Genomic DNA, 23,073 nt, shown 5'->3' with positions numbered 1-23,073 from the left:
CAGAATCACAGAAAGGTCGAGGTTGGAAGGGGCCTCAAAGACCCTCTGGCCCAGCCCCTGCTCAGCCTAGACCCAGTTGCCCAGGACCATGTCCAGGTGGCTGGTGAGTATCTCCAAAGAGGAGGACTTCACAAGCTCCCTGGACAACAGTGGGCTGCTTAATCACCCTTACTGTAAAAAAGTGTTTTCTGGAGTTCAGGAAATTCAGTTCCTTCAATTGTAGATAGATAGAATGAGACAAATTATTAGACACTCAGACAAATTCTGTCTAGAAATTAGATGCCAGCTTTCTCAATAAGATACATTAACTAGTGGAAAATATAATTTGGACACTGAGAATTGGGTGCAGGCTGAAGAGGAGTTCTCATGCTTCCAGGGGATTTGTGTCCTCAGTAAGCACCTGTCTGTCATGCATGAAACAGCTTTGACTTGAACAATGTCACTCATTTTTCATGTATTGCAAATTAACATAAACTTCATTAATTTGGTTATTGAGAAACTATTAAACACTTAGGAGAAAGGACTTTCATCCACCTTTCCCAGACTTATCTTTGGCCTAGACCCCTCTCCTGCCTGTCCCCAATGTCCAGCACTGGGGTCTGCACGCACAGGACTCTGCACAGATGCCCTGAGAGTCAGCAGAGCAAAGGTGGCTGGCCTGGACTAGATGTTGGGATTAGGATGCAGAGAGCAGCAGGTTCAAAATTATTGATTCTCCTCATTGGCTGTTGAGGGGGTTTTAGCACATGACATGATTGTAGGCACTTGTGCTCTGCATTTCCTGGTAGTCCAAATAACTGGAGTTACAGACTTGTGGAGTCTTTGACATGACAACAGTGCCTTTCTTCTGACACACCCACTGATTCAGCCAAAAATAATGGCCTGTATGGAAGAATTCTGGATTAAATTCCCTAGTAATTGCTACATAGTTTGGACAACTGTGTCTCCTTCTGTCACTGAAGTCTATAAAAGCCTCCTGCAGCTGATCTCAATAATTAACTGTAGCCCCAGGATGTGCTGCCTCTGTCACTAAAAAACAGGAAGAACCAGCACAATTGCACCAAGAGCTGGCTTCCAAAATAATTTCACAGAACTTAAAACATAGAGGTGCCCTGGCTTCTTTCAAGTCATGCTGTAAAATTTCACTTGAAAGGAAGAACTGCTGCTAGTTGGGTCACCCTGTTCTTTTGTTCAGTGTGAGCTCAGAAGGCATGACACCTGTACAAATGGAAGGTATTTCTTTCCTCAGCTTGATTGCAGTGTTGATTTAAGGCGTCATAATAAGAAATTGAATTGAATTTCATGTTTGTTGTGGCAGGTTGCAGTCAAGTGAGTGGGCATCTTCCTTAAGTGCCAGCATTGATATGACTCCAGGTCACGAGCAGTCCTTGCTGATCGACTCCACGGATAATAATTCCAGCAGAGTAAGAATTTAACATTCACAGCTGTCAATTATGTGAGCCCCAGCTGATTCGAGAAACTGTAAACCTACAGCAGTTAAATTCCTCTGTAGACACACATAAATCACTTGGGACTGTGTAGTTTTTCTGCTCTCGCCATGCCAGAACAAAATTGGAGGGGGCTGGTTCATGGACAACCTGCAGAGAGCAGGGAAAGGGGAATATTTTGTGAGGATTGCCCTAGTGTTAGGATCTGACAGTGGATGATTTGGGGAAGGGTTGAGCTCTTTAGCTTAAACAGACGTATCTCTGTGGTCTGGAGAGCTGTGGCTGAAGGCAGCTGGGGACACAGCCATCACTGGCAGTGACTGCTCTCTCTCTTTTCTCTTCCAGACTCGCAGTGCTCTCGGGCTGCGACGGCTGCTACGCTCTCTCTTCCACTCCAGGACCCACCTGCCCCTGCTAGCAGCCACCTATCTGCTTGCTGTCCATGTCCTGCTCTTCCTGTGCTTCACAGGCCACCTGTGACAGGAGAGTCAGCCTCTTCTGGAGCCTCAGCCCTGTGCGTGCCGAGGACCTGGCAGGAGGGCAGCGCTTGTCCAGCTGCAGCTTTCCCAAAGCAGCAGCTGCTCCCAGCACCTGCTGCTGCTCTCAGAGTCAGTGCTGGGGCTGGGGGCTGCTCCCAGGAGATCTGCCCTTCCCTCAGTGTTTCTACAGGAGTGGCTCATTTTCTGTGCTGCAGGCCTCAAGGACAGCATCTGTTCCTGTACTGGAAGTAGTACCACTCATTATAGACACTGTGCTGCAGTAGGAATAAGAAAAACACTCTTGGGTAGCTGCAGTGCTTCAGCACTTCTAAAACTGCTCAGTCTTCTCCTTCTTAGGCTGAATCCATGAGTGGGGTTGGGGGAACGCAGGAGCTGTAAAAGAATCGTCTTCCCTTTCTTCCACCCCTTAGATTTGCTCCATGGCTCAGAGCTGTCTCAAATGCATATCCTAAGGAAGTTATGGGCACTTTAAGAAATGTGAATCTTAAAATCACGTTTCCTGCTCAGTTGCATCTCCTGTTGAAGAGGGGCCAAAATTAGTATATCTGGCCCTGATGAGCATTCCATTTAGAATCAGTCATATGTCTGCCCTGACAAGCCTGTAAAATAATGCCTGTAATTTAGTTATTTAAAAGGAATAGGGAACATGAAACTTTTTAGCTCTAAAGTTAAAAGCCCTCCTGTTTATAGCATCTGTGCACCTCTCATGGTGGAAGGTGCTGCCTTACCTCTAGAAATTAGAGCAGCCCAGCTCCTGCCTTTTCATCCACTAAATTCTTGTCACGAGACCAAACCTGCTCAGGCTGTGTTGAAGGGATCCATAATGTGCTGTGTGGGCCCAAAGCAAATACAGAAACTCCAGAAATAAACTCTCTCCCCTGTGCTGAGGAAGCAGCCACAGTTCTGAAACCTGCTATCTCTGGTGTAGAAAGCTGCTACTGGTGTTGGAGCATGTTTGGACCCAAATCAATTTATGCAAATGGATTGGATCTTTTAAGATATATGGAAATATGGATGTATTTCCATATGTTTTCTAAAAACCCCCTGAATTTGAGACTGCCCTCTTCCAAAAGGAGAATGTGGAATGCAAAGGAAGTTCCAGTTGCTGTCAGATCCTGAGTTGTCGTTTTATTCAGAGTGCTGGCCAGGAGAATTCTATCTGCCTCTCACTAGAGCATTAACAGTCACATTTTTCCCATGGGAAAGAGGTAGCTCTTTTGATATTGCTGGTAAACTAAGCTGCTCTAGCCAGTGCAGAAAGCCTGCTTGAGGATGGATTGATTTCATGGTAGCTAAACCAGCTGGATCTCTGGCAGGTCCAGAGCACTGGCACTATAAATCCTCTTCTGCACTGTCCATGATTATCAGTGTGAACTTCCTCTATGTCAAATGCAGTGACCAAATAGTTTGTCTATAGCTTCCTGGGGTATGGGCTCCTGTATGTATAATAAAGTTTATTTTTCAGATGGAATTTGTGTAACGTTGTCATGTAACTGTCCAAGTGGAGGGTGCAGTGCTGCTGCATCACCACACCTTGTGTGGGACTGCAGGTTTCTGTGTGAGCTGCCTCCTGTGATGTTTATACAATGTGAATGCCTAGGTGATTACCTTTTCTCCCTATCTCACCTCTTGCTCAGCCTTTTTCAGCTGACAAAATAAGGAAATAGCACTTGAATAGGCAGTGTCTCCTGGCAGGGATGTGTGGAACTAATGATTCTAAGGTCCCTTCCAACCCAAACCATTGCATGCATTGTGAAAGCAATTCCAGTAAAACCATCTCTACTTGGGTTTGCTTTTCCACATTTGCCTGAACACTGCACCCTGTTACAGTTGTGTAACCCCAGGACAGATACAGAAGTTGGCAACAGTGAGCTGGAACGTGCTGATAATTCAGATGGGACAGTTAAACTGTCCCAACTTTCTGTAGCCAAAACCTTGTTCATAGTCACTACTGCAGGTCCCCACCACTGCTGGAAGAAGAGCCAGCATTGGGTTGTTGCAAGGCTCTAGATAATGTTTCCACTGTGTTTAACAGAATCAAGGATTATAAGCAAAATATGTTTCCTTAAAGCCCATACTTTTTTTTTCCCCTGAACTGAAGAAAGGCACAATTCTGAAGCCTCAGATACATTTAAATGTTTTATATGTATTGATAGAATTGTTATAGCTTAGATTAAATATAGGAATAAAACCTCAAAAGGAACTCTGGTTCTGTGAAGTGTAGTCTGACAGAACAGCTTTGTGGTTTGACCTGACGGAAGATGGGGCCTCTTTGTTGTTTCCTGTCTCAAACATTTCAACATTTTGTTTCTTCTCTAATGGACCTATCCTGCCTTGATTTTTTATCTGTCTTCAATGGAGCCTGAGAAGGAGGCCAGCTGTGCTCTGTCATCCTGGGAGCCTGGTGCAGTTCAGCAGCACTGAGCTGGGGCAGGGTCTGGTTCTGTGCCAGGAGGAAGCAGCAGCAGGTGGGGAGGGAATGCAAGAAACTGCCTGGAGCTCTGCGGGAGCCCTCCTGATCCTCTCAGCTCCCTTACAGGACAGGTGTGGGGATCTGGGAGTGGCAGACAGCACATGGTGAGCTGCAAGGAGCTGTGCAGATCAGCCACTCCCCACAAAGAGCTGCACCAAGGCTGGAGCTGGGGAGAAACAGCAGCAGCTGCAGCCTCAGTGAAAGCAGCCAGGAGCCAGACCCTTCCCAGAGTGTTTGCTGCCTCCCAGGAGCCTGGACAGGGATGGATGTCACCAGACCAGGGCTCTGTCATGTGGGTACAGGTAATGCTGCAACTACCTGTCCAAGTTTGATCGAAGGAGTTTTCAGGCCCTGGGCAGAGCAGGAGCATAGTCAGTGTTCTCCTCAATCCTCGAGTAATGGGGAGAAATATTGAAAGTAAAAGTATGCTCAAGGCCTGGCTCCAGGATTTGTGCCTCCACCAGAACTTAGTTTTTATGCCTGTGTGAGAGTCTTCTTTAAAGCACAAGGTGTGCTGGGACCTGGTGGGGTCCAGCAGGTGTTGGGAGCTCTGGTCTGCGCTGGTGTCCGGGGCAGAGGCAGCCTGGGGGTAGCTGCAGCTCTGGGACAGCTCTGGGACCCATCCTCGAGCAGAGAGGGGGCTGGGACGCAGGAAGTGAAAAGAGCCCAAGTTAAAACAGGAACTCGGAGCAGCCACAGGCCCAAAGCTCTCGCTGGCAGCAGGTGCCTGAGCAAAACGCAGCGAGTTTCTCAGCAGGACCTGGTGAGCCTTTAAAGGTAAGAAAACTTGAGGGGGTTTTGGGAGCGAAAAGTGAGAAATGACTACAAAAAAGCTTAGTGTTTGGTGGGCACAGAGAGCTCCTTCCTGACCAAGCACGTTTAAGTGGACCACGCTGGGCATTTCCTTCTCAGGCTGTTGTCCTGTCATCGTGGTGGTTCCGTCTGGGGCTCTAAAGAACCGCGTTTCCAAACCTACCAGAGCAGCTGAGATGTGTGGTAGCCCTATGTTTGTGCTATAGTGGATGCTTTCCCAGGGACAAGTGGGACAAAAAAGGGGTTGAGATGCTACCCTGGCTGGTATTTCTCACACACAGTGTCCAGAGCCTGTGAAGCGACCACAGCCTGTGACTTGCCATGGTTCCCACAGTGCATGGCAGGTGGTTTGGAGAATGGCTGGTCAGGAAACATTTACAGCACCACTTAAAATCTTAGACCAACTTATCTCAGCTCAAATCAGCTGCCCTACTTGTAATAACCAGGTGCTAGCTGGTTATTACTGCTGGTTTATGCTTTACAAAAATGAACAACAAACTTTAAAAATCCTCAGAATGAGAGATGCTAATAAATGAGGGAGGGGGAAAGGAGAAGAAAGGATGTGTTAGATGGGGCTGTGTTGTCCACATGAGCCTTTCTGCTTCTAATTGCAATTAGCTGTATTCAGTTTGGCACCAGCTTGCCATCAATGGGGAACGTCACAGACTGGCTGTGGTCCTGAGGCACCTGGAGAAGACCTGAAACCAGCTCTTCACTGCATGTCTGCCTTAGCTGACTCCCTGGCCTGTGCTTAACAAAAGAATCATCTCTGCTGTGCATTTGGTTTCTGTTCTCTTTGCTCCCTGGTCTTACAGTGCTGGAAAAGACAGCTTGAAACTGAGCAGTGCACTGCACTGAACCCAAGGTTATTCCCTTAAGCAGCTTTTGATATGGGGTAGTTAATTACTGAGCATAAACAGAGAATTACTAAATTATTCAGCATAAACATCTTGCTTTCACAGAGGGCAACTGCCCCAAGTGCTCATGGCTGTCTGAGGCTTCCCTGGAGTATGGGGGCTGGAGCAGCTGAGCAGCACATGGTGGAAGCTGCTCCTGCTGCCTGAGGATCAGCTCACAGGAGCTCTTCCTGCCTGCTGGCTTGGTCACAGTTTGCTGTGCTGGAGAGCAGGGCTCAGCTCAGTCTATGCTGCATATTCTCTTCCATCTTTCTCTGTAGCCCACGAAAAAGCTGCTTTGGGTGGCACAGAGAACTGGCTCAGTTTGCCTCAGACAGTAAAGGGCTGGGATGTGAAGGGATGGGGCTCTGATGAGGGTGATTGCTCTGGGGTGCAGGGGCAGCCAACTCTTCTTTTCTCTCTCTCATTTTGTAAAAGCAGTTGTTTGGGGAGGGGGGCTTTTTCATCATGTGTTTTCATGGTCACCTTGAAAATGAAAAGCAGGGGTTTTAGATTTCACATTAAACTTCCTCTTGCTGGGTCCCTCAGTTCCTCCAGGCCTGCAGGAGCAGCTCCTCAGCCAGCTCAGCCCCACATCCTCAGAGCTCTTAGCTCCATTTCCCAGTTTCTGCATGGGACAGGCATAAGCACCACACAGCACCAGCTCTGTCACTGCTCAGCCTTGCTCTGACCCTTCTCTAGGCTACTGGGCAGGGATTAAAAGGTTGAAAAGCAAACTAGAGGCTTGAAGAGTCTCCCTCAGCTCCAGCAGTGCAGTGTTGTGTGGTGTGTGCTAATGGGGGGTAAACCCAGCACAGCCCCCCACAGCACAGAAAATTAATGTGTGTTGGAAAAGCAGAAGTTGGTAATTGGATTCCATCATTCATTTACATTATTATGAGCTGTGTGCTCCTGCTGCAGGGTCAGGATGCACAAAGGCTGTGGTTACACCTACACTCCCTGTGTTTTGCTGTGAGATGTGCTGGGGCTCAGGAGCAGCTATTTTGGGATGCCCTGTGCTGGATCAGGGACAGATGTGTGAGGACAGGTGACCTGCAAGGGCCCCTTGCAGCCCAAGCTCTGCTGTGGCGGCGTGTGGCCACCCTGGGTGACACCGTGTCCTTGTGCAGATGTGGAAAGCAGTCGTGGGACACAACGTGTCAGTGAAAGTGGAGCCCCAGGGAGACGACTGGGACACGGACCCTGATTTTGTGGTGAGTGTCTGGTGTGACAGCCATTGTACCGGGGGTGTGAAGAGCTCCTGGCCATGGGCACTTGCTCAGATCAGGGCTCAGAACTCAGAACTTGGGGCTCAGAACTCGGGGCTCAGGGTTCAGGTATTGGGGTTCAGGGCTCAGGGATTGGGGTTCAGGGCTCAGGTACTGGGGTTCAGGGCTCAGGTACTGGGGCTCAGGGCTCAGGCTCAGGTATTGGGGCTCAGGGCTCAGGCTCAGGGCTCCACACGGCTGCAGCAGCACTGGCAGGGCAGGATCCACTCAGTGCCCTCAGCCCCTCGCAGGTACGGTCAGGTCATCTGTCTGACACGTCTCCAGTTTAGTCTCCAGAACTTTCTGCACACTGCACTCCCCAGGGCTGACCACAAACACTGGCACTTAAGAAGTACAGAATATCCAGGGTTTCTTAAACCTGCCCTCTGGTAACTTCCCTTGTCCTCTTGTGAGGGTCCACACCACATGCAGAGTCCTGATAGGTTCTTTTAGGGATCTCAAAGCGCAAAAGACACAACAGGGGACAAAACCAGTTTATTTTTGCAAAAGATGCACTTTTATTTAGTGCCAACAAAATGCGATAGTGGGACAGAGAGAGAGAGAGAGAGAAAAGGGGTTGGGATTATAGCTACCAAGAAGGGCAGATGATCCTCGTGGAACCAGACAATAGATGTCCGTTGCCGTCCGGGGAGATCTCGGGGGTCTTTAGTTTGAGGGTGTCTATTATAGTCTTTTTCCAAGGCGTCGGGCGACCGGCCAAACAGGTGAGGACTTTCATGGACGCTTTGGGTTCCGTGGGGGGAACAAACCCACAACAAGCCCAAGCGAGTCCTTGTCGATGAAACAAACACAGGGCACTCCATCTCTGACCAGTTCATTGTTCTCGCACCTGTGGGAGCCTTGTCGACTAAACACAGTTCAGTGCACCGTGACTATCCGTAAACCAGTCTCCTGAGAAACCAGTCCTGGTCCGATGGGCACCACCTGCGAACAATGGCTTGGCATTCCTCCCATCCCTGGCCAGCGCCTTTAAACTGCAGTTTGAGGGGAGTCTTCTTAGGCCTCAGGCGAGGGTCGTTGGGCAGAACAAACGAGAGGCTCTTAGATGGACACTTACACCTCTCCACAACAAATGGTACAAGACATAGCAAACACGTTTTCTCTGTCCCAACTGTTTGTAACTACAGGATCCAGGATTTCCCTAATTTATCTTTTTTCCAAATGAAAAATCCTACTCTGTTTACAGAGTCATCTTGTGCAGGTACAGCTCTGTCCTTCTTACACTCTTACATCTAGTTTGAGCGAGCTGGTGAGAGAGCAGAAGGGTTCTGCCTGAGGACCCCTCTGCATTCATACAGGGTCATGGTTTTCATCTTCCATTTGGCTCTCTATTACTTTCCTAATAAGCCTCTCCTGTTGGACAAGAGTCCTGTGTTTTCGAGGTTCAGTCTTGTCAATTATTTCCAGTAGGAAATTCTAGTTTGGGGCTGAAAATCAAATTCCTTTCTCATAGTTTCAAGTTATTAATGTTTTAGGAAAAATCTACCCTGTCCAATTTTTTTTGCTTACCAAATTTCTTCTGTTTGTGGAAGCATTCAAACTAAGTGCCCAGCCCCGCCCCACCCCGCATCGCCCCGCCCCGCCCTGCCCCGCCCTGCCCCGCATCGCCTCGCCCTGCCCCGCCCGGTGGGGAGCGGGTGCCGGGACTCCGGGGCCGTGCCCGGTCCGGGGCTGACGGTCGCGGTTTGTCCCGCAGAACGACATCTCGGAGCGGGAGCAGCGCTGGGGAGCCAAAACCATCGAGGGCTCGGGGCACGCCGGGCACATCGAGTGAGTGGGTGCTGCGGGACGGACTGGGACCGGCACCGGGACTGGGACTGGAACCGGGACTGGGACCGGCACCGGGACTGGGACCGGGACCGGGGGGCGCGGGGGACCGGCACAGGGATGCTCCAGAGACTGCAGTGCCCTGCAGAATCCCACGCTGAGCCACCCTGTCTCTGTCCCCAGCATCCATCAGCTGCGGAGCAAGGTCTCGGAGGAGCATGAGGTCATCAAGAAGAAGGAGCTGGAGACTGGCCCCAAGGCATCCTATGGCTATGGGGGCAAATTTGGAACAGAGCAAGACCGAATGGATAAGGTAACAGCTGTGAAGGCTTCCTTGAGCCTCAGTGCAAAAGTGCTTTTCTTGAAAAGGAAAGGGCAACCCTGTTTTCTGGCCTGACCCTGAAGGGAGAGAATGGATATGTCTCATGGCTGCACAGATTCATATGTCCAGCTAGCCCATAATCTGTCTCTAGGATCTGTGAACTCATTTCAGTATAATTAATCTCTACAACTTTTTGCAATGTTCCCTTTAGCTGTGAGGGACTTTCTGTGGCTGTTCAAGCCTGCTGCATAACAATTAAATCTGGGGCCTCCTTACTGGTGCTTGGAGAATTAATGCATAGTAACTCCCTCCTCATATTCTGCATTACAGACCTCGTATCTCCCCGAGATAAAGCCCCAGACATCAGATCTGGTCTGTGTTTAGTGATAATCATTATCATGCTTCTTCCTGCACCTTTCCACATTTAATGCTTCTTTCTCAGAAGTGAGATGATTAGATTGAAGTAGAGTTCCATTGATGTGGTCACTTTGGGGTTGAACAATACCAGGATGGCAAGGTGAGAAACACTGAACTCAGAAATTCCCTGCTCTCCCTGCCAGAGCTGTTGCAGTCAGGAACTGCACATGCTCCTCAGGAGAAGGGGCAGAAGCTGAGCACTTGCAGCGTCCTGGTAAAACCAGATAAAGGCCAAGAAGCTGCCCAGCAAAAACACCCTGGCTGTGGTCCAGCAGAGTCTGAGCACAGCTGTTCCATTTTGGCATAGAGTGTCTGTGGTTCCTGACCAGCAGGGAGAGCCAGGCCCTCACTGTCAGATACAGGAGCAGGGAGTGGGTGCCAGACCATGGCAGTTCTCAGCTGTGTGTGCCTACCTGCACTTTTGTCCCACCACGGAACTCCAGCAGCACTTGAGAGCAGCTGGCACTGGGCATCCCACGCTCTGCCTGATGAGCGGGCAGTGGGGTTTGTGAGATGCCAGCCCCTGGGGCCCCTCCCGGGGCTCAGAGCAGAACTGCTGCTGGCTACGGCCACTTGGAGAGCGCAGCACCAGTGGCACAGCCAGCTCCAGAGCGTGGCACCAGCGGCACAGCCGGCTCCAGAGCGTGGCACCAGCGGCACAGCCGGCTCCAGAGCGTGGCACCAGTGGCACAGCCGGCTCCAGAGGCAGCTGTGGTGCCCTGCCCGTCCCCCACGGACGCTCCTGTCACTCTCTCTCCTCCAGAGCGCCGTGGGACACGAGTACGTGGCTCCTGTGGAGAAGCACTCCTCGCAGACAGACGCTGCCCAGGGCTTTGGCGGCAGGTTTGGGGTGCAGCGGGACCGAGCTGACAAGGTGTGTTGGGCAGGGCAGCTGCAATGCACTCCTGTGGCCTGGGCTGCCCTGAGCCCACCTGAGCACTGCTGCATGCCAGACCAGCCCAGTGTCCAGAGCTGGCGCGTGCAGGGTCTGAGGGGAGCACAGCTCACCTGTGACAGTGAGGGGAGCACAGCTCACCTGTGACACAGTGAGGGGAGCACAGCTCACCTGTGACACAGTGAGGGGGGCACAGCTCACCTGTGACAAAATGAGGGGAGCACAGCTCACCTGTGACAGTGAGGGGGGCACAGCTCACCTGTGACACACTGAGGGGGCACAGCTCACCTGTGACAAAATGAGGGGAGCACAGCTCACCTGTGCACCTGTGACAAAATGAGGGGAGCACAGCTCACCTGTTCACCTGTGACACAGCGAGGGGGCACAGCTCACCTGTGCACCTGTTCACCTGTGCACCTGTTCACGGTGAGGGTAGCTGGAGTGCCTTGCTGTGCTGGCCTGTCCTGTGCAGGGGCTGTGGTGCTTGCCCCTGCAGGCTGCAGCACAAGCCAGGAGCCAGTGCCAGCCTGGGGCCAGGGGACTGAGGCTGAGACCCATCCTGGCCCTCGGCATCACTGACAGTCCTTCCCTTCTTGTTGCAGTCAGCACTGGGCTTCGAATACAAGGGTGAGGTGGAGAAACACTGCTCCCAGAAAGGCAAGTCCCTGTGGCCCCTTGACCCTCTGCCCAGCTTCTCCTCTGCTCCCAGTGCTGCTGGCTCCTGTCTCCTGTTTCAGATTCCTGTTCCCAGCCCAGCACCCTTGTGGCCCATTTGTTGCTGTTCTGCCACATCCTCGTACTGCTCCTGCTTGTCCCTGTGCCTTGCTTTGGTGGAAACCTCGTCCTGGCTGAGCAGAGGAGACACCCCCACCCTGCCTTGGATCCGTGCTGCTCCCTCTCCTCTCAAAGCCCTTCGTAGAACTGCTCCAGAGGAAGCCTCAGCACTGAGCACTTGAGAGGGGATTGCTGGAAAAGCAGCCCTGTAAGGGAAGGCACAGCAATGGATAGGAAAGCAAAACCCTACAAATTCTGAGATAATTCAACAAACGGTACAAGCATTGAAACTAAGGGTATTTTAAATATACTGCACCCAAGAGAAGAGGAGAGGGCGTGGTCTATTGCTGTTTCAGGCAAATGTGAGGAATACTGCATTACCAAGAACTGAATCAGGTTCATTTAAAAGGAAACTATAAAAGAAGGAAAATGGTTTGAGGCATTCTTTGGATTGATCTTAAAATAATAGATGACATGCAGTTGTGCTCCATTAACATATTTTTGTAGACATAGGAATTCATCAGGCTGTGTGAAACCACAGAAATTTCTCAGGAAATAGAAATGTCAGAAGTAGAGTGTTTGGATTGCTTTTCACAAAAATGTGTCCATACTGGAAGCTCCAGCAGCAAGACAACCGTCATAAAATCTGTGTTTACTGAAAACAACTCTCTTAAAGATCCATTTCAAAGCAGCACCTTGGGTAGATAATTGTTCAGTCACAATAAGTTTAAGAATTTTTAGGATTCACAGATTAAGTGGCTTTTATGAAACAGAGGTCTGTTCTGCAATACAAAGTGTTCTTACATAAATATTCTCTAGATCACAGCTCCATGGATTGGTACAGCTGAAGTTGTCAGGAAGCCTCAGCTCAGTCCTGTGAAATGCAGACCTGTGAGAACAGCATCAGGAACAGGGAGAGGTGACTGATTTACTCCTGAAGGGCAGGATCCAGAGACTGGGCAGGCAGGTGTCTGAAAGGAGGGGTCTGTACAGACAGGATGGAGGCTGAAATGTCTCAGGAACCAGCCAGTAAGAACCAGGTGGTCCTTAGGAAAAAGCTGACCATGGCTGAGGCCATTAATGGGTCCCTGGTTTGGAGATGGAAAAGGAGAGGCACAAGGCAGCTGCTGTGCTCCCACACCATGGCCAGGGTGCCAGGGAGCAAGAAAGGGGGTGAACCTGGAGTCCCCAGGGCCAGCTGTGTGCTTGAAGCTGAGATTCCTCTACAGCACACACAACCCTTTGCCATTGCTGTGCTCCCAAGGCTCGGTGCTGCACTCACAGCCCTTCCCGAGGCTGGAGACCATGAGCTGAGGCCCTGGCTCTGGGGTGGGAGGGCTGGGCTGGCAGTGCCCGAGTCCTGCTTGGCTTTGCCCTCCTGGCTGGCAGAGCTGCCCTGCCCTTGGCACGTCTGTTCTCGTCCTTTCCTCCTGCCTGTGTCTCCTGATGCCCCCATTCCCGTGGGCTCTCATCCTGCTGCTCCTGCCACCCACCTGTCCCCTCCAACCCTCCACTTCCCGTGGTGTTTTCCATCATCTCTGCTGCTGTCCCTTGCCTGGGGGCCCTTCCCAGTGCTGCTCCCTCTCCTCTCCCCACCAGCCCGTGCTGGGGCAGTGTCTGACTCCTTACACCCCCTCAGATTACTCCAAGGGCTTTGGTGGCCGCTACGGAGTGGAAAGGGATAAGGTGGACAAGGCAGCTGTGGGGTTTGACTACAAAAGCCAGGCAGAGAAGCATGACTCTCAGAAAGGTGAGCCACAGCAGCCAGGTGAGCTGGGGAAGCTGGCTGAGGTGGGGGGAGCTGGGGGGGCTGGGGGTGCTGGAGGGGCTGGGGGAGGTGGGGGAGCCAGGGGAGCTGGGGGAGCTGGAGGGGCTGGGGGAGCCAGGGGAGGTGGAGGAGCTGGAGGAGCTGGGGGGGGTGGGGGAGCTGGGGGAGCTGGAGGGGCTGGGGGGGCTGGAGGGGCTGGGGGAGCTGGAGGGGCTGGGGGGGCTGGAGGAGCTGGTGGGGCTGGAGGGGCTGGGGGAGCTGGGGGAGCTGGAGGAGCTGGTGGGGCTGGGGGAGCTGGGGGAGGTAGGGGAGCTGGAGGAGCTGGTGGGGCTGGAGGGGCTGGGGGAGCTGGAGGAGCTGGTGGGGCTGGAGGGGCTGGGGAAGGTGGGGGGGCTGCAGGGGCTGGGGGAGCTGGGGGGGGCTGGAGGGGCTGGGGGAGCTGGAGGGGCTGGGGGTGCTGGAGGGGCTGGAGGGGCTGGGGAAACCAGCTGGGGGGAGCAGGCAGTGTCAGGGCTGGAGCTGGGACTGTGCTCATGGGACTGTGGGCACTGGGCAGGGTGTTTGCAGTTGCTGCAAGAGCAGTGCAAGAGCTGCAGGGAGCTGCTGGGAATGGGCCAGGTGAGGAAAGCCACTGCACAGTGCGTGGCTCCTGAAAAGAGCTCAGGCTAAAGGAAGAGCAGCAGAAGAGATCTGTGGGCAGAGGATCTCTTGGGCAGTGTATCACCAGAGGAAGGGTGAAGGGCAAGCCCAGGCAGGGGCTAATAGCAGCTGACATTTCCCAGGGAGGAGGGAGGACTGTTGCTGCAGCACCAGTGGGGAAATCTGACCTTGTTCCACGTCTGTCTTGAAGTCCTGGGCATGGAAAACCTGTGAGAACAGCCTGACCTCACAATGCTGTCCCTTGCCTCCTTCCTTCCCTCCTTTGTTCTCTTCCATGCCGTGATCTGGATCCCTGTGGCTGAAGACTATTCTGTGGGCTTTGGTGGGAAGTTCGGGGTGCAGAGGGATCGTCAGGACAAGAATGCCCTTGGCTGGGACCATCAGGAGGAAGTGCAGCCCCATGCATCCCAGACAGGTGGGGCAGTGCTGCCAGAGGCAGCAGCAGTTTCCCTGGAGCACACACAGTGTCTGCAGCTTGTGGCTCACAGTCAGAGATCCAGTGCTGAGAACAGAACATGAGCAGCATGTTAGAGCAGCTGAACACGGCGAGCCCCAAAGGGCAGAGCAGGTGGGAGCTTGGGTCACTGGGGACACGGGACGTGAGTTCCAGGCTCTGCTGTGCTTTCTCTATCAGGGGTGTTCCTATAGTCCATATTTGATATTTACGATATTTACAATATTTACGATATTTACATATTTTCAATAGCCATTGTAGGGGTGAGCCAGAGGAATGAGGCAGAGCAGATCCAGGAATGCCTCGTGCACAGCGTGTCTGACCTCACTGAACAGCTCCACTCAGGTGCCTGGCCTCCCCCTGGTGCCTTGGGGGTTTGGCAGCTACAGCCCTGCACACCTGTGCCTTCAGATGAAAGCAGAGAGGGATTAGTCCTAAAAGCTACTGTCCAGAGCACTTAGCTTTATCTTTATCTCATCACATATGGAATTAACCAGAGATAACACATGCAAACTCATTTCACTGGTCACAGCATACTGAAATCAGAGGTGCACACAAAATACAAAATAACATAAAATAACATTTTTTCCATACAGACTATGCCAAGGGGTTTGGAGGCCGTTATGGGGTCCAGAAGGATAGAGTGGATAAGGTAAGACATCTGCAGCCTGCAATTGCTTCCTCCTAATCACTGCTTTTTGCCCAGCTGAAGGAGAAGAGGTTCCCCCGTGGAGCTGAGATCCCAGGGCACAGCTGTGGCAAGAAGGAGCTGGCTGAGTGTAAAATACCAGAGGGTGCAGAGGGATGCAGCCTGGGGAGAGCGGAATTCCACGAGGGAATTCCTCGGGGCACGCTCTGTCACTCCTCACTCTCTGCTGTTCGTTACCCTCTGCAGGCTTTTCCCTCCTGCCAAGGAGTGCCTCGTGATCTGTTCAGGTGCTAAATCTTCCTGCACACCTTGGCAAACTCCAGCAGGGACGGGATTGGCACAGATCAATCTGCTGTGCACGGGAAGAGTTGTGAACCAGCTGTGCTGGTTCAGGTTTTCTGTTTGGTCTGACAGCAGGCAAAGCCTCAGGCACGGTCACATCTCAGACTGAGGGCCAGCCTGGGATCAGTTCTGGGCTTGGTCTGCAGAGGGGGTTCCTGCAGTGGGTGCTGATCTGCGTGGACAGGCTGAAAGGTGCAGATCCTGGGGCTCTGGGGTGTTTGGAGGAGCAGTGAGGGTGCCTGCCCTGGAAGCTCCTTCCCCTGCTGGGGGCACAGCACCCACAAGCAGGGCAGGTTACAAACACTGAGAGCCCACACGGTCCTGCCCCGGCTGCCCGTGCAGGCTGGGCCAGCCCAGGCAGGGAATGCTGCCCTGCCCGCAGAGATCAGCGCTGGCTGTGGTTCAACAGCAGCCACAGAGGGGCACTGACTCAGGGCACATCTGGATGTGCTCAAAAACAACATGCCTAGGCAGATGAGGACTTCGTAAAAGGGCTGTGGGTCCTTTGCGAAGCAGGATGCAGAGAGGAGATAAGCAGTTCTTGTTTGGCTCAAAGTGAATTTGTGCATTTCGAGATTACTGAAGCATAAACAAACATGGTAAAGAATAAGGATTAGTAACTAATGGTAATTAGTTAGTAACTAAGGGCAAGTAACTAAGTTTCAGATTGCCTGGTCCCAGGAGTGGAGAAATGCTGAATTCACGGCCACAGAGCAGAGAATCACAGACCCCCTGAACTCCCCTGTGGTAAAGTTCTGGACGCTCGGTACCAGACTAAGGCTCACACAAAATACAAGAGCTGTCATACACAGCATGTCCCGGCCTCTGCTGTGGCTGTGGGCTCCTGGTTCTGAGCCTGCAGGTTGGCTTGCCTGCTCAGGTATGTTTTCTGCAGGGAGGGCAGAGCTGCTGCCACCAGCCCACTGTGACACCTGCAGGCAGCACCTGGTGTAAAGTGCCAGGCTGAAAGTGGGTCCTGCCTGCTGGTTCCCTTTTTTGAAGTAGTTTTCTCATGCAAGCAGATAAACCCTTAAGCCCTCTCTATCTCCCTTTGGTTTTCCTCCTCCCCACGGATGCTATTCCCAGTGCAGCCTCTCTGCACAGCTCTGGAGCAGCGATCCCAGGGGTTCACAGAGGAGTGGGTTTGGGTTTGCAGCCTGTGCCCTGCTCACCAGGGCAGGGGGCAGCTGTGCAGCCAGCAGGGATGCAGGGGGGGATCCCGCTGTCCCTAGGCCTGGGGAAGAGGCGGGCACCCTGCCAGGCATCCCCAGCTCCTTGCCGTGGTGCAGGGGGTGCCCAGCCCTGTGCCCTGGGCTCAGCCTCTCCCCCTGGCCTCCACAGCACCTTTCCAGCTCTCTGTGCCACCTCCTGGGCAGGGACCCTGTGTCCTTGACTGGGAGGCAACAGGCACGTCCCCAGGACAGGGAGGGGTCAGAGGGGGGACTGCAGCCAGCAGCCTCCCCAGGCCAGGGCAGGTGTGCAGGTGAGGACAAACACGCCTGGGAACAAAGCTTTCCATCGCCACTGCCCAAAGCCAGCACTGGCATTGCCCAACGGGCTGAACAATTCCTTCACTCTCTCTGGCAGAGTGCTGCTGGCTTTGATGAGATGGCAGCTCCCACCTCCTCCTATGAGAAAACAAGACCTCTGGAGGCAGGTGAGTACAGCCCTGGGCTGAGGAGGCTGTGGGCCTCGCAGCCCCTCAGTGCAGCATGCTGGCAGCTGCGTGCTGCGGTGGGAGGGGGGCTCACCCCGCCGGAGGGCAGGGGAAGGGGCTGAGCTGCACGTTTCCCTGGAGGGGGCAGAGGTCTGGCTTCTCCTGGGTGCAGGGCTGGGTCACTCAGCTGTGTCCCCACAGGAGGGTCCCGTGGCACGAGCAGCCTGCGGTCCCGGTTCGAGCACACGGCGCAGGAGGAGGGCAGGAGGCAGCAGCAGGAGCAGGCGAGGCGGCGCCGGCCGCAGGTGAGCCAGGGCTGCCCTGTCCTCCCTGCTCCTGACACAGACTTCTCCAACTCCATCTCCTTCTGTCTGTCTCTTGAGGGAAACCTCCTGCCTAAACTGCTTCCCTGCATCTGCCAGGAACGGCCACTGAGCTTCACTGCTGGCACTGGGCTTTCCTTTTGAGCACAGCAAACACTCATGTAAGGACATACCTGCACCCAGCCATGGTGCCCGTGCTCTGGCCTCAGCTTCTTTTGCCTCTGGTGCATGGCAAACAGTGTGGTTACTGCTCCCCAGCACTGCCATCCCAGCAGCCTGCATGTGGGATGCATCCCAGCAAACTGGAGAAGGCAGCCAGCCCGTTTCCCTGCCTCCCCACCTGCTGCTGCTCCTGCACTCAGGGGACAGAGGGGTGTTAACAGTGAAGCTGTTCCCCCCTAATGCTCCTTCTCAGGGCTGCCTGGCTGTTGTCACCAGCCTGTGAGTGCCCAGGCCCAGAGCAGGTTTGTAGGTGGAGGAAAATGCTTTGAGTTCTGTTGGGAGTGTGAACAGAATTGTTCAAAGGGTCTGAGCAGTCTGATGGTTTTTCTCCAGCAGGAAGTCCCTCTGAGAGAGGAGGAGCAGACTGGGGCAGCCCCTCCAGCCGTGCCAGCAAGGGAGCCCAGGAGCAGTGCTGGGGACCAGCCCGTGTCACCAGAAGAGGTGCCAGGGGAGCCTGGGGGAACCAGGGAGGGGAGCAGCAGAGGGGCAGGCACCTGAGAGGGGCTGTGCCTGGTGTGCAGCCCTGCAGGAAGAGGTGGAGCACTGGGATGGGACACGGCTGCGCATGGGACAAGCTCTGGACTGGCTCGGTGGCACTGCCATGGGCAGAGCTCCAACACGAGTCCTGGGGGTCTCCAGAGCAGTGCCTGGTGCAGCAGGGCCCGGGTGGCTCAGCTGTTCCCTGCTCTGAAGGGACCATTTGTGCTTCACTGTGCCCTGGCAGCAGGAAAGGGGCTGCCTTTTGCCAGGCTCTGCCAGCCAGGGAAGAGCTGCCCGTGGGGCTTGGCAGTGACTTCCTGCCACTTTCCCACCCCACAGCAGGAGCCCAAAAGGGAGGATGAAGAAGTAGCACCCACCTTGCCACCAAGGCCAGCAGATCTGGATGCAGAGCTGGGCAAGGTCCCCAGCCAGGGTCAGCCCACCTACAGTGCAAGTTTGGATGTTGGTGGAGACTATGAGGAGCTGGCAGAGCCCTCTGACTACTATGACATAGCCAGTGGAGGGGCTGACTATGAGGAGCTGCCAGCCCCGCTGGGAAAGCCAGATGCCCCCTGTGACTTTGGAGGAGATGGAGGTGAAGACTATGAGGTGATCCTTCCTCAGGAGCCCGGGCAGAGCCACCTGGGTGAGTACTGATGGAAGAGCCCGTGTCTTGGGAAGCTTGAAGCTGTCCACTAACCTCACTGGATGGATGGGACAAACTGCAGAGGGAATTTTCATCCTGAAGTCTGCTGTGGTCAGGATAGCAGCTTCTGATGATGGAGACTTCTGATGATGGTTGAGTCCTGCTGCCCTGCCCAGCTCTAAGGAGCAGATCCCTGCAGGGGCTGCTGGACTGGACAGCAGGAAGCTGCTGGTGGGGCTGTGGGCAGGGGCTGCAGGGGCCTGGGAGGAGCTGGATGTGCACAGTGCTCCTGCTGCAGTGTCCTGGCTGCCAGGGCTGCCCTGGGGCGCCTCTGGCTCAGCCCATTCCTCACAGGCTGCTGCTCCTGAGAGCTGGGCTGGAGTGTCCTGGTGTGAGCAGGGCAGCAGCCTGTGCCCAGCACGGCAGCCAGCTGCACACAGCTGCACGCAGCTGCACGGGCTGCACACAGCAGCACACAGCTGCACACAGCACACAGCAGCCAGCTGCACACAGCAGCACACAGCTGCACACAGCAACCAGCTGCACACAGCTGCACGCAGCTGCACACAGCAGCCAGCTGCACACAGCTGCACACAGCAGCACATAGCTGCACACAGCAGCCAGCTGCACACACCTGCACACAGCTGCACACAGCAGCCAGCTGCACACACCTGCACACAGCTGCACACAGCAGCACACAGCTGCACACAGCACACAGCAGCCAGCTGCACACAGCAGCACACAGCTGCACACAGCAACCAGCTGCACACAGCTGCACACAGCAGCACATAGCTGCACACAGCAGCCAGCTGCACACAGCAGCACACAGCAGCACACAGCAGCACACAGCAACCAGCTGCACACAGCTGCACACAGCAGCACATAGCTGCACACAGCAGCCAGCTGCACACACCTGCACACAGCTGCACACAGCAGCCAGCTGCACGGGCTGCACACAGCAGCACACAGCTGCACACAGCACACAGCAGCCAGCTGCACACAGCAGCACACAGCTGCACACAGCAACCAGCTGCACACAGCTGCACACAGCAGCACATAGCTGCACACAGCAGCCAGCTGCACACACCTGCACACAGCTGCACACAGCAGCCAGCTGCACGGGCTGCACACAGCAGCACACAGCTGCACACAGCTGCATACAGCAGCCAGCTGCACACAGCAGCACACAGCTGCACACAGCTGCTCTCAGGGCTCCCACGGCAGCTTGGCTGGTGCTGGAGATGGCAACTGAAGAGTTCCAGTTACTCCCAGCCTTCTTCTTGGAGAGGGGCAGGAAAGATCAGGACCAAGTGTCTCCTGGAAGGGAAGTCACACCTTGCTTTGGGCTGTGGTGCACCTCTCCTCGCTGGCAGGGTTTGGATGGGGCACTGCCTGTGGCTGCTTCAGCCTCTGTCTCACCTGTCTGTCCTGTGTGTCTGTCTGTCCTGTGTCCTGCAGGGAGCCCCGGGATCTGTGCAGTGGCTCTCTACGATTACCAAGGAGGTGAGTCTGCCCCCAGGGCTGGGGGGAAGGCAGGGCTGTGCTGTGGGCAAAAGACATTGGTGGCTTAAACTGGTGGTTTAAATTGGTGGTTTCAATTGGTGGTTTCAATTGGTGGTTTCAATTGGTGGTTTAAATTTCTTCCTCCTGGGAAGCAGAATGAGACCTGGCTTGGGAATTGTCACACTACAGGAATGGTATTCTCCAGTTTAGTACTCCCAGTAAAAAAAACACCCATACCTCACCTCTCCAACTAGAGGCACAAAAAGGCAAAGATCAGAGGTTGAGATAAGGACAATTTGCTGGAAGCAGCAATAAGAAAGTGAACAGTAACAGCGAGAGTGTTAATAGCAAAAAGTATATGAAAATAAATAATTCACATGGAAAACCAGCCAGCAATAGACAATATTGGATGGCTCCCTCCACCACATGTTCTCAACCAGAAGAAACCCTGTCTTCCTTAGACCCCTGGCAATGACATGACGTGGTACAGAATAACCTCTGTGTCTTGGTCATGGCCCCTCCCAGATACTGTAAAAACTCAGCCTTGTCCTGGCCCAAAGCAGGATAGGAGCAGAGAAACTTCATCTTCTATCTGTGAGGTTTTGCTTTCTCTGCTTTCTCTGTGCTGTTGGATGGGGTTGGGTGAGATAAACTCTTGGGTTATCAGAGCACGTGTTCTGTCTCCTGCCTGGGGGAAGGTGGGAGGAAGAATGTGAACCAGCTCTCTCTGGGGCTCTCTTTGCATTGTGACGGTTTTTCTTGGCAATCTTTCAGATGGAGATGATGAGATTTCCTTTGATCCTGAGGACACCATCACGCACATTGAGATGGTGGATGAGGGCTGGTGGCGGGGACGCTGCCGTGGCAGAGTCGGGCTCTTCCCAGCAAATTATGTGAAGCTCCTGCAGTGAAATCAGCCCAGTGCAAGCTGCTTCCTTCCCAGCTTTTCCCTCTGTCATAGTCTGATACTGGCCAATTGCCAGGCACCCACAAAAGCCACTCACTCACCCTCCCTTGCCACAGCTGGGCAGAGGGGAGAAAAATTTAATGGGGCCTCTGTGAGCTGAGAGAAGGACTGGGAGAAAACACCCCAAGGGCAAAACAGCCTCAGCTTAGAGGTACAAAGTGAATTTATTACTAACAGAGTCAGAGGAGGATAATGAGAAATAAAACCTTTTTTCCCCCAAAGCCCTCCCTCCTTTCCACCAACAGCACAGGGAGACAGGGTGTAGGGGTTTTGGTCAGTTCATCACTGAGATCTTCTTCCACTGCTCTGGAAGAGGAGTCCCTACCCTGTGACACTCTGGGGTCCCTCCCACGGGAGACAGTTCTCTGTGAACTTCTCTGGGTCTACTCTCACGGGCAGGAGTCCTCCCAGAACTGCTGCAAAATGATCCCTCCCATGGGCACACAGTCCTCCCAGAGCTGCTGCAGGGTGGGTCACTCATCCACGGGGTGCAGTCCTCCAAGGACAGGCTGCTACACCGGGAATCAGGGACCCTCTGTCCACTGGGTCTGCCACTGGATCACAGCCCCTCCACCATCCCCCTGCTCCAGTGTGGGCACCTCACCCACGGGCTGGACATGGATCTCTGCATCCCCCTTTGATCCCATGGGCTGTGGGTGGATCTCTGCACCCCCCATTGATCCCATGGGCTGTGGGTGGATCTCTGCATCCCTGTGGATCCCCGTGGGCTGTACATGGATCTCTGCATCCCCATTGATCCCATGGGCTGTGGGTGGATCTCTGCACCCCCCATTGATCCCATGGGCTGTGGGTGGATCTCTGTATCCATGTGGATCCCCATGAACTGTACATGGATCTCTGCATCCCTCATAGATCCCCATGGGCTGTGGACAGATCTCTATATCCCTCATGGATCCCCAGGGGCTGTGGGTGGATCTCTACATCCCTGTGGATCCCATGAGCTGTGAGTGGATCTCTGCATCCTCATTGATCCCATGGGCTGTGGGTGGATCTCTGCATCCATGTGGATCCCCATGAGCTGTACATGGATCTCTGCATCCCTGTGGATCCCATGAGCTGTGAGTGGATCTCTGCATCCCCATTGATCCCATGGGCTGTGGGTGGATCTCTGCATCCATGTGGATCCCCATGAGCTGTACATGGATCTCTGCATCCCCCATGGATTCCATGGGCTGTGAGTGGATCTCTGCACCCCCCATGGATCCCCATGGGCTGTGGGTGGATCTCTGCACCCCCCATGGATCCCCATGGGCTGTGGGTGGATCTCTGCATCCATGTGGATCCCCATGAGCTGTGAGTGGATCTCTGCATCCCCGTGGATCCCCATGGGCTGTGGGTGGATCTCTGCATCCCAGTGGATCCCCATGGGCTGTGGGTGGATCTCTGCATCCATGTGGATCCCCATGAGCTGTACATGGATCTCTGCATCCCCCATGGATCCCATGGTCTGTGAGTGGATCTCTGCACCCCCCATTGATCCCATGGGCTGTGGGTGGATCTCTGCATCCCCCATTGATCCCATGGGCTGTGGGTGGATCTCTGCATCCCTGTGGATTCCCGTGGGCTGTACATGGATCTCTGCATCCCCATTGATCCCATGGGCTGTGGGTGGATCTCTGCATCCCTGTGGATTCCCGTGGGCTGTGGGTGGATCTCTGCATCCATGTGGATCCCCATGAGCTGTACATGGATCTCTGCATCCCCCATGGATCCCATGGTCTGTGAGTGGATCTCTGCATCCCCCATTGATCCCATGGGCTGTGGGTGGATCTCTGTATCCATGTGGA

General features: G+C 54.0%; 2 protein-coding genes across 5 annotated transcripts in view; both read left to right on the top strand.

Annotated features, from left to right (window-relative positions):
- Positions 1-3,419, top strand: part of GOLGB1 (golgin B1) — a 37,402-nt gene extending 33,983 nt beyond the window's left edge. For both annotated transcript variants that reach the window (XM_056510591.1, XM_056510585.1), the window contains exons 22-23: positions 1,319-1,424; positions 1,794-3,419. In XM_056510591.1, coding sequence (XP_056366566.1) covers positions 1,319-1,424; positions 1,794-1,928 — 241 coding nt within the window. In that variant the 3' untranslated portion in view covers positions 1,929-3,419. The remainder of the gene's footprint in view (positions 1-1,318; positions 1,425-1,793) is intronic.
- Positions 3,420-5,090: 1,671 nt separating this feature from the next.
- On the top strand, positions 5,091-21,486 carry LOC130248423 (hematopoietic lineage cell-specific protein-like). 3 transcript variants are annotated; one of them, XM_056482179.1, is made up of 15 exons: positions 5,091-5,198; positions 7,261-7,344; positions 9,116-9,189; positions 9,370-9,499; positions 10,689-10,799; positions 11,423-11,477; positions 13,234-13,344; positions 14,327-14,437; positions 15,073-15,128; positions 17,055-17,124; positions 17,326-17,429; positions 18,003-18,110; positions 18,492-18,795; positions 20,254-20,298; positions 21,073-21,486. In XM_056482179.1, exons 2-15 carry the CDS (start codon positions 7,261-7,263, stop codon positions 21,207-21,209), a joined length of 1,500 nt encoding a protein of 499 aa, XP_056338154.1. In that variant the 5' UTR covers positions 5,091-5,198; the 3' UTR covers positions 21,210-21,486. The 3 variants fall into 3 exon arrangements, with proteins under 3 accessions (XP_056338154.1, XP_056338153.1, XP_056338152.1); XM_056482178.1 differs by having other exon boundaries at positions 5,092-5,198; positions 18,006-18,110; positions 18,489-18,795; XM_056482177.1 differs by having other exon boundaries at positions 5,092-5,198; positions 18,489-18,795.
- Positions 21,487-23,073: the final 1,587 nt, after the last annotated feature.

Source organism: Oenanthe melanoleuca, chromosome 1A (genome assembly GCF_029582105.1).
Source record: "Oenanthe melanoleuca isolate GR-GAL-2019-014 chromosome 1A, OMel1.0, whole genome shotgun sequence".
Classification (NCBI taxonomy): domain Eukaryota; kingdom Metazoa; phylum Chordata; class Aves; order Passeriformes; family Muscicapidae; genus Oenanthe; species Oenanthe melanoleuca.
This window is presented reverse-complemented; position numbering and strand designations above follow the sequence as displayed.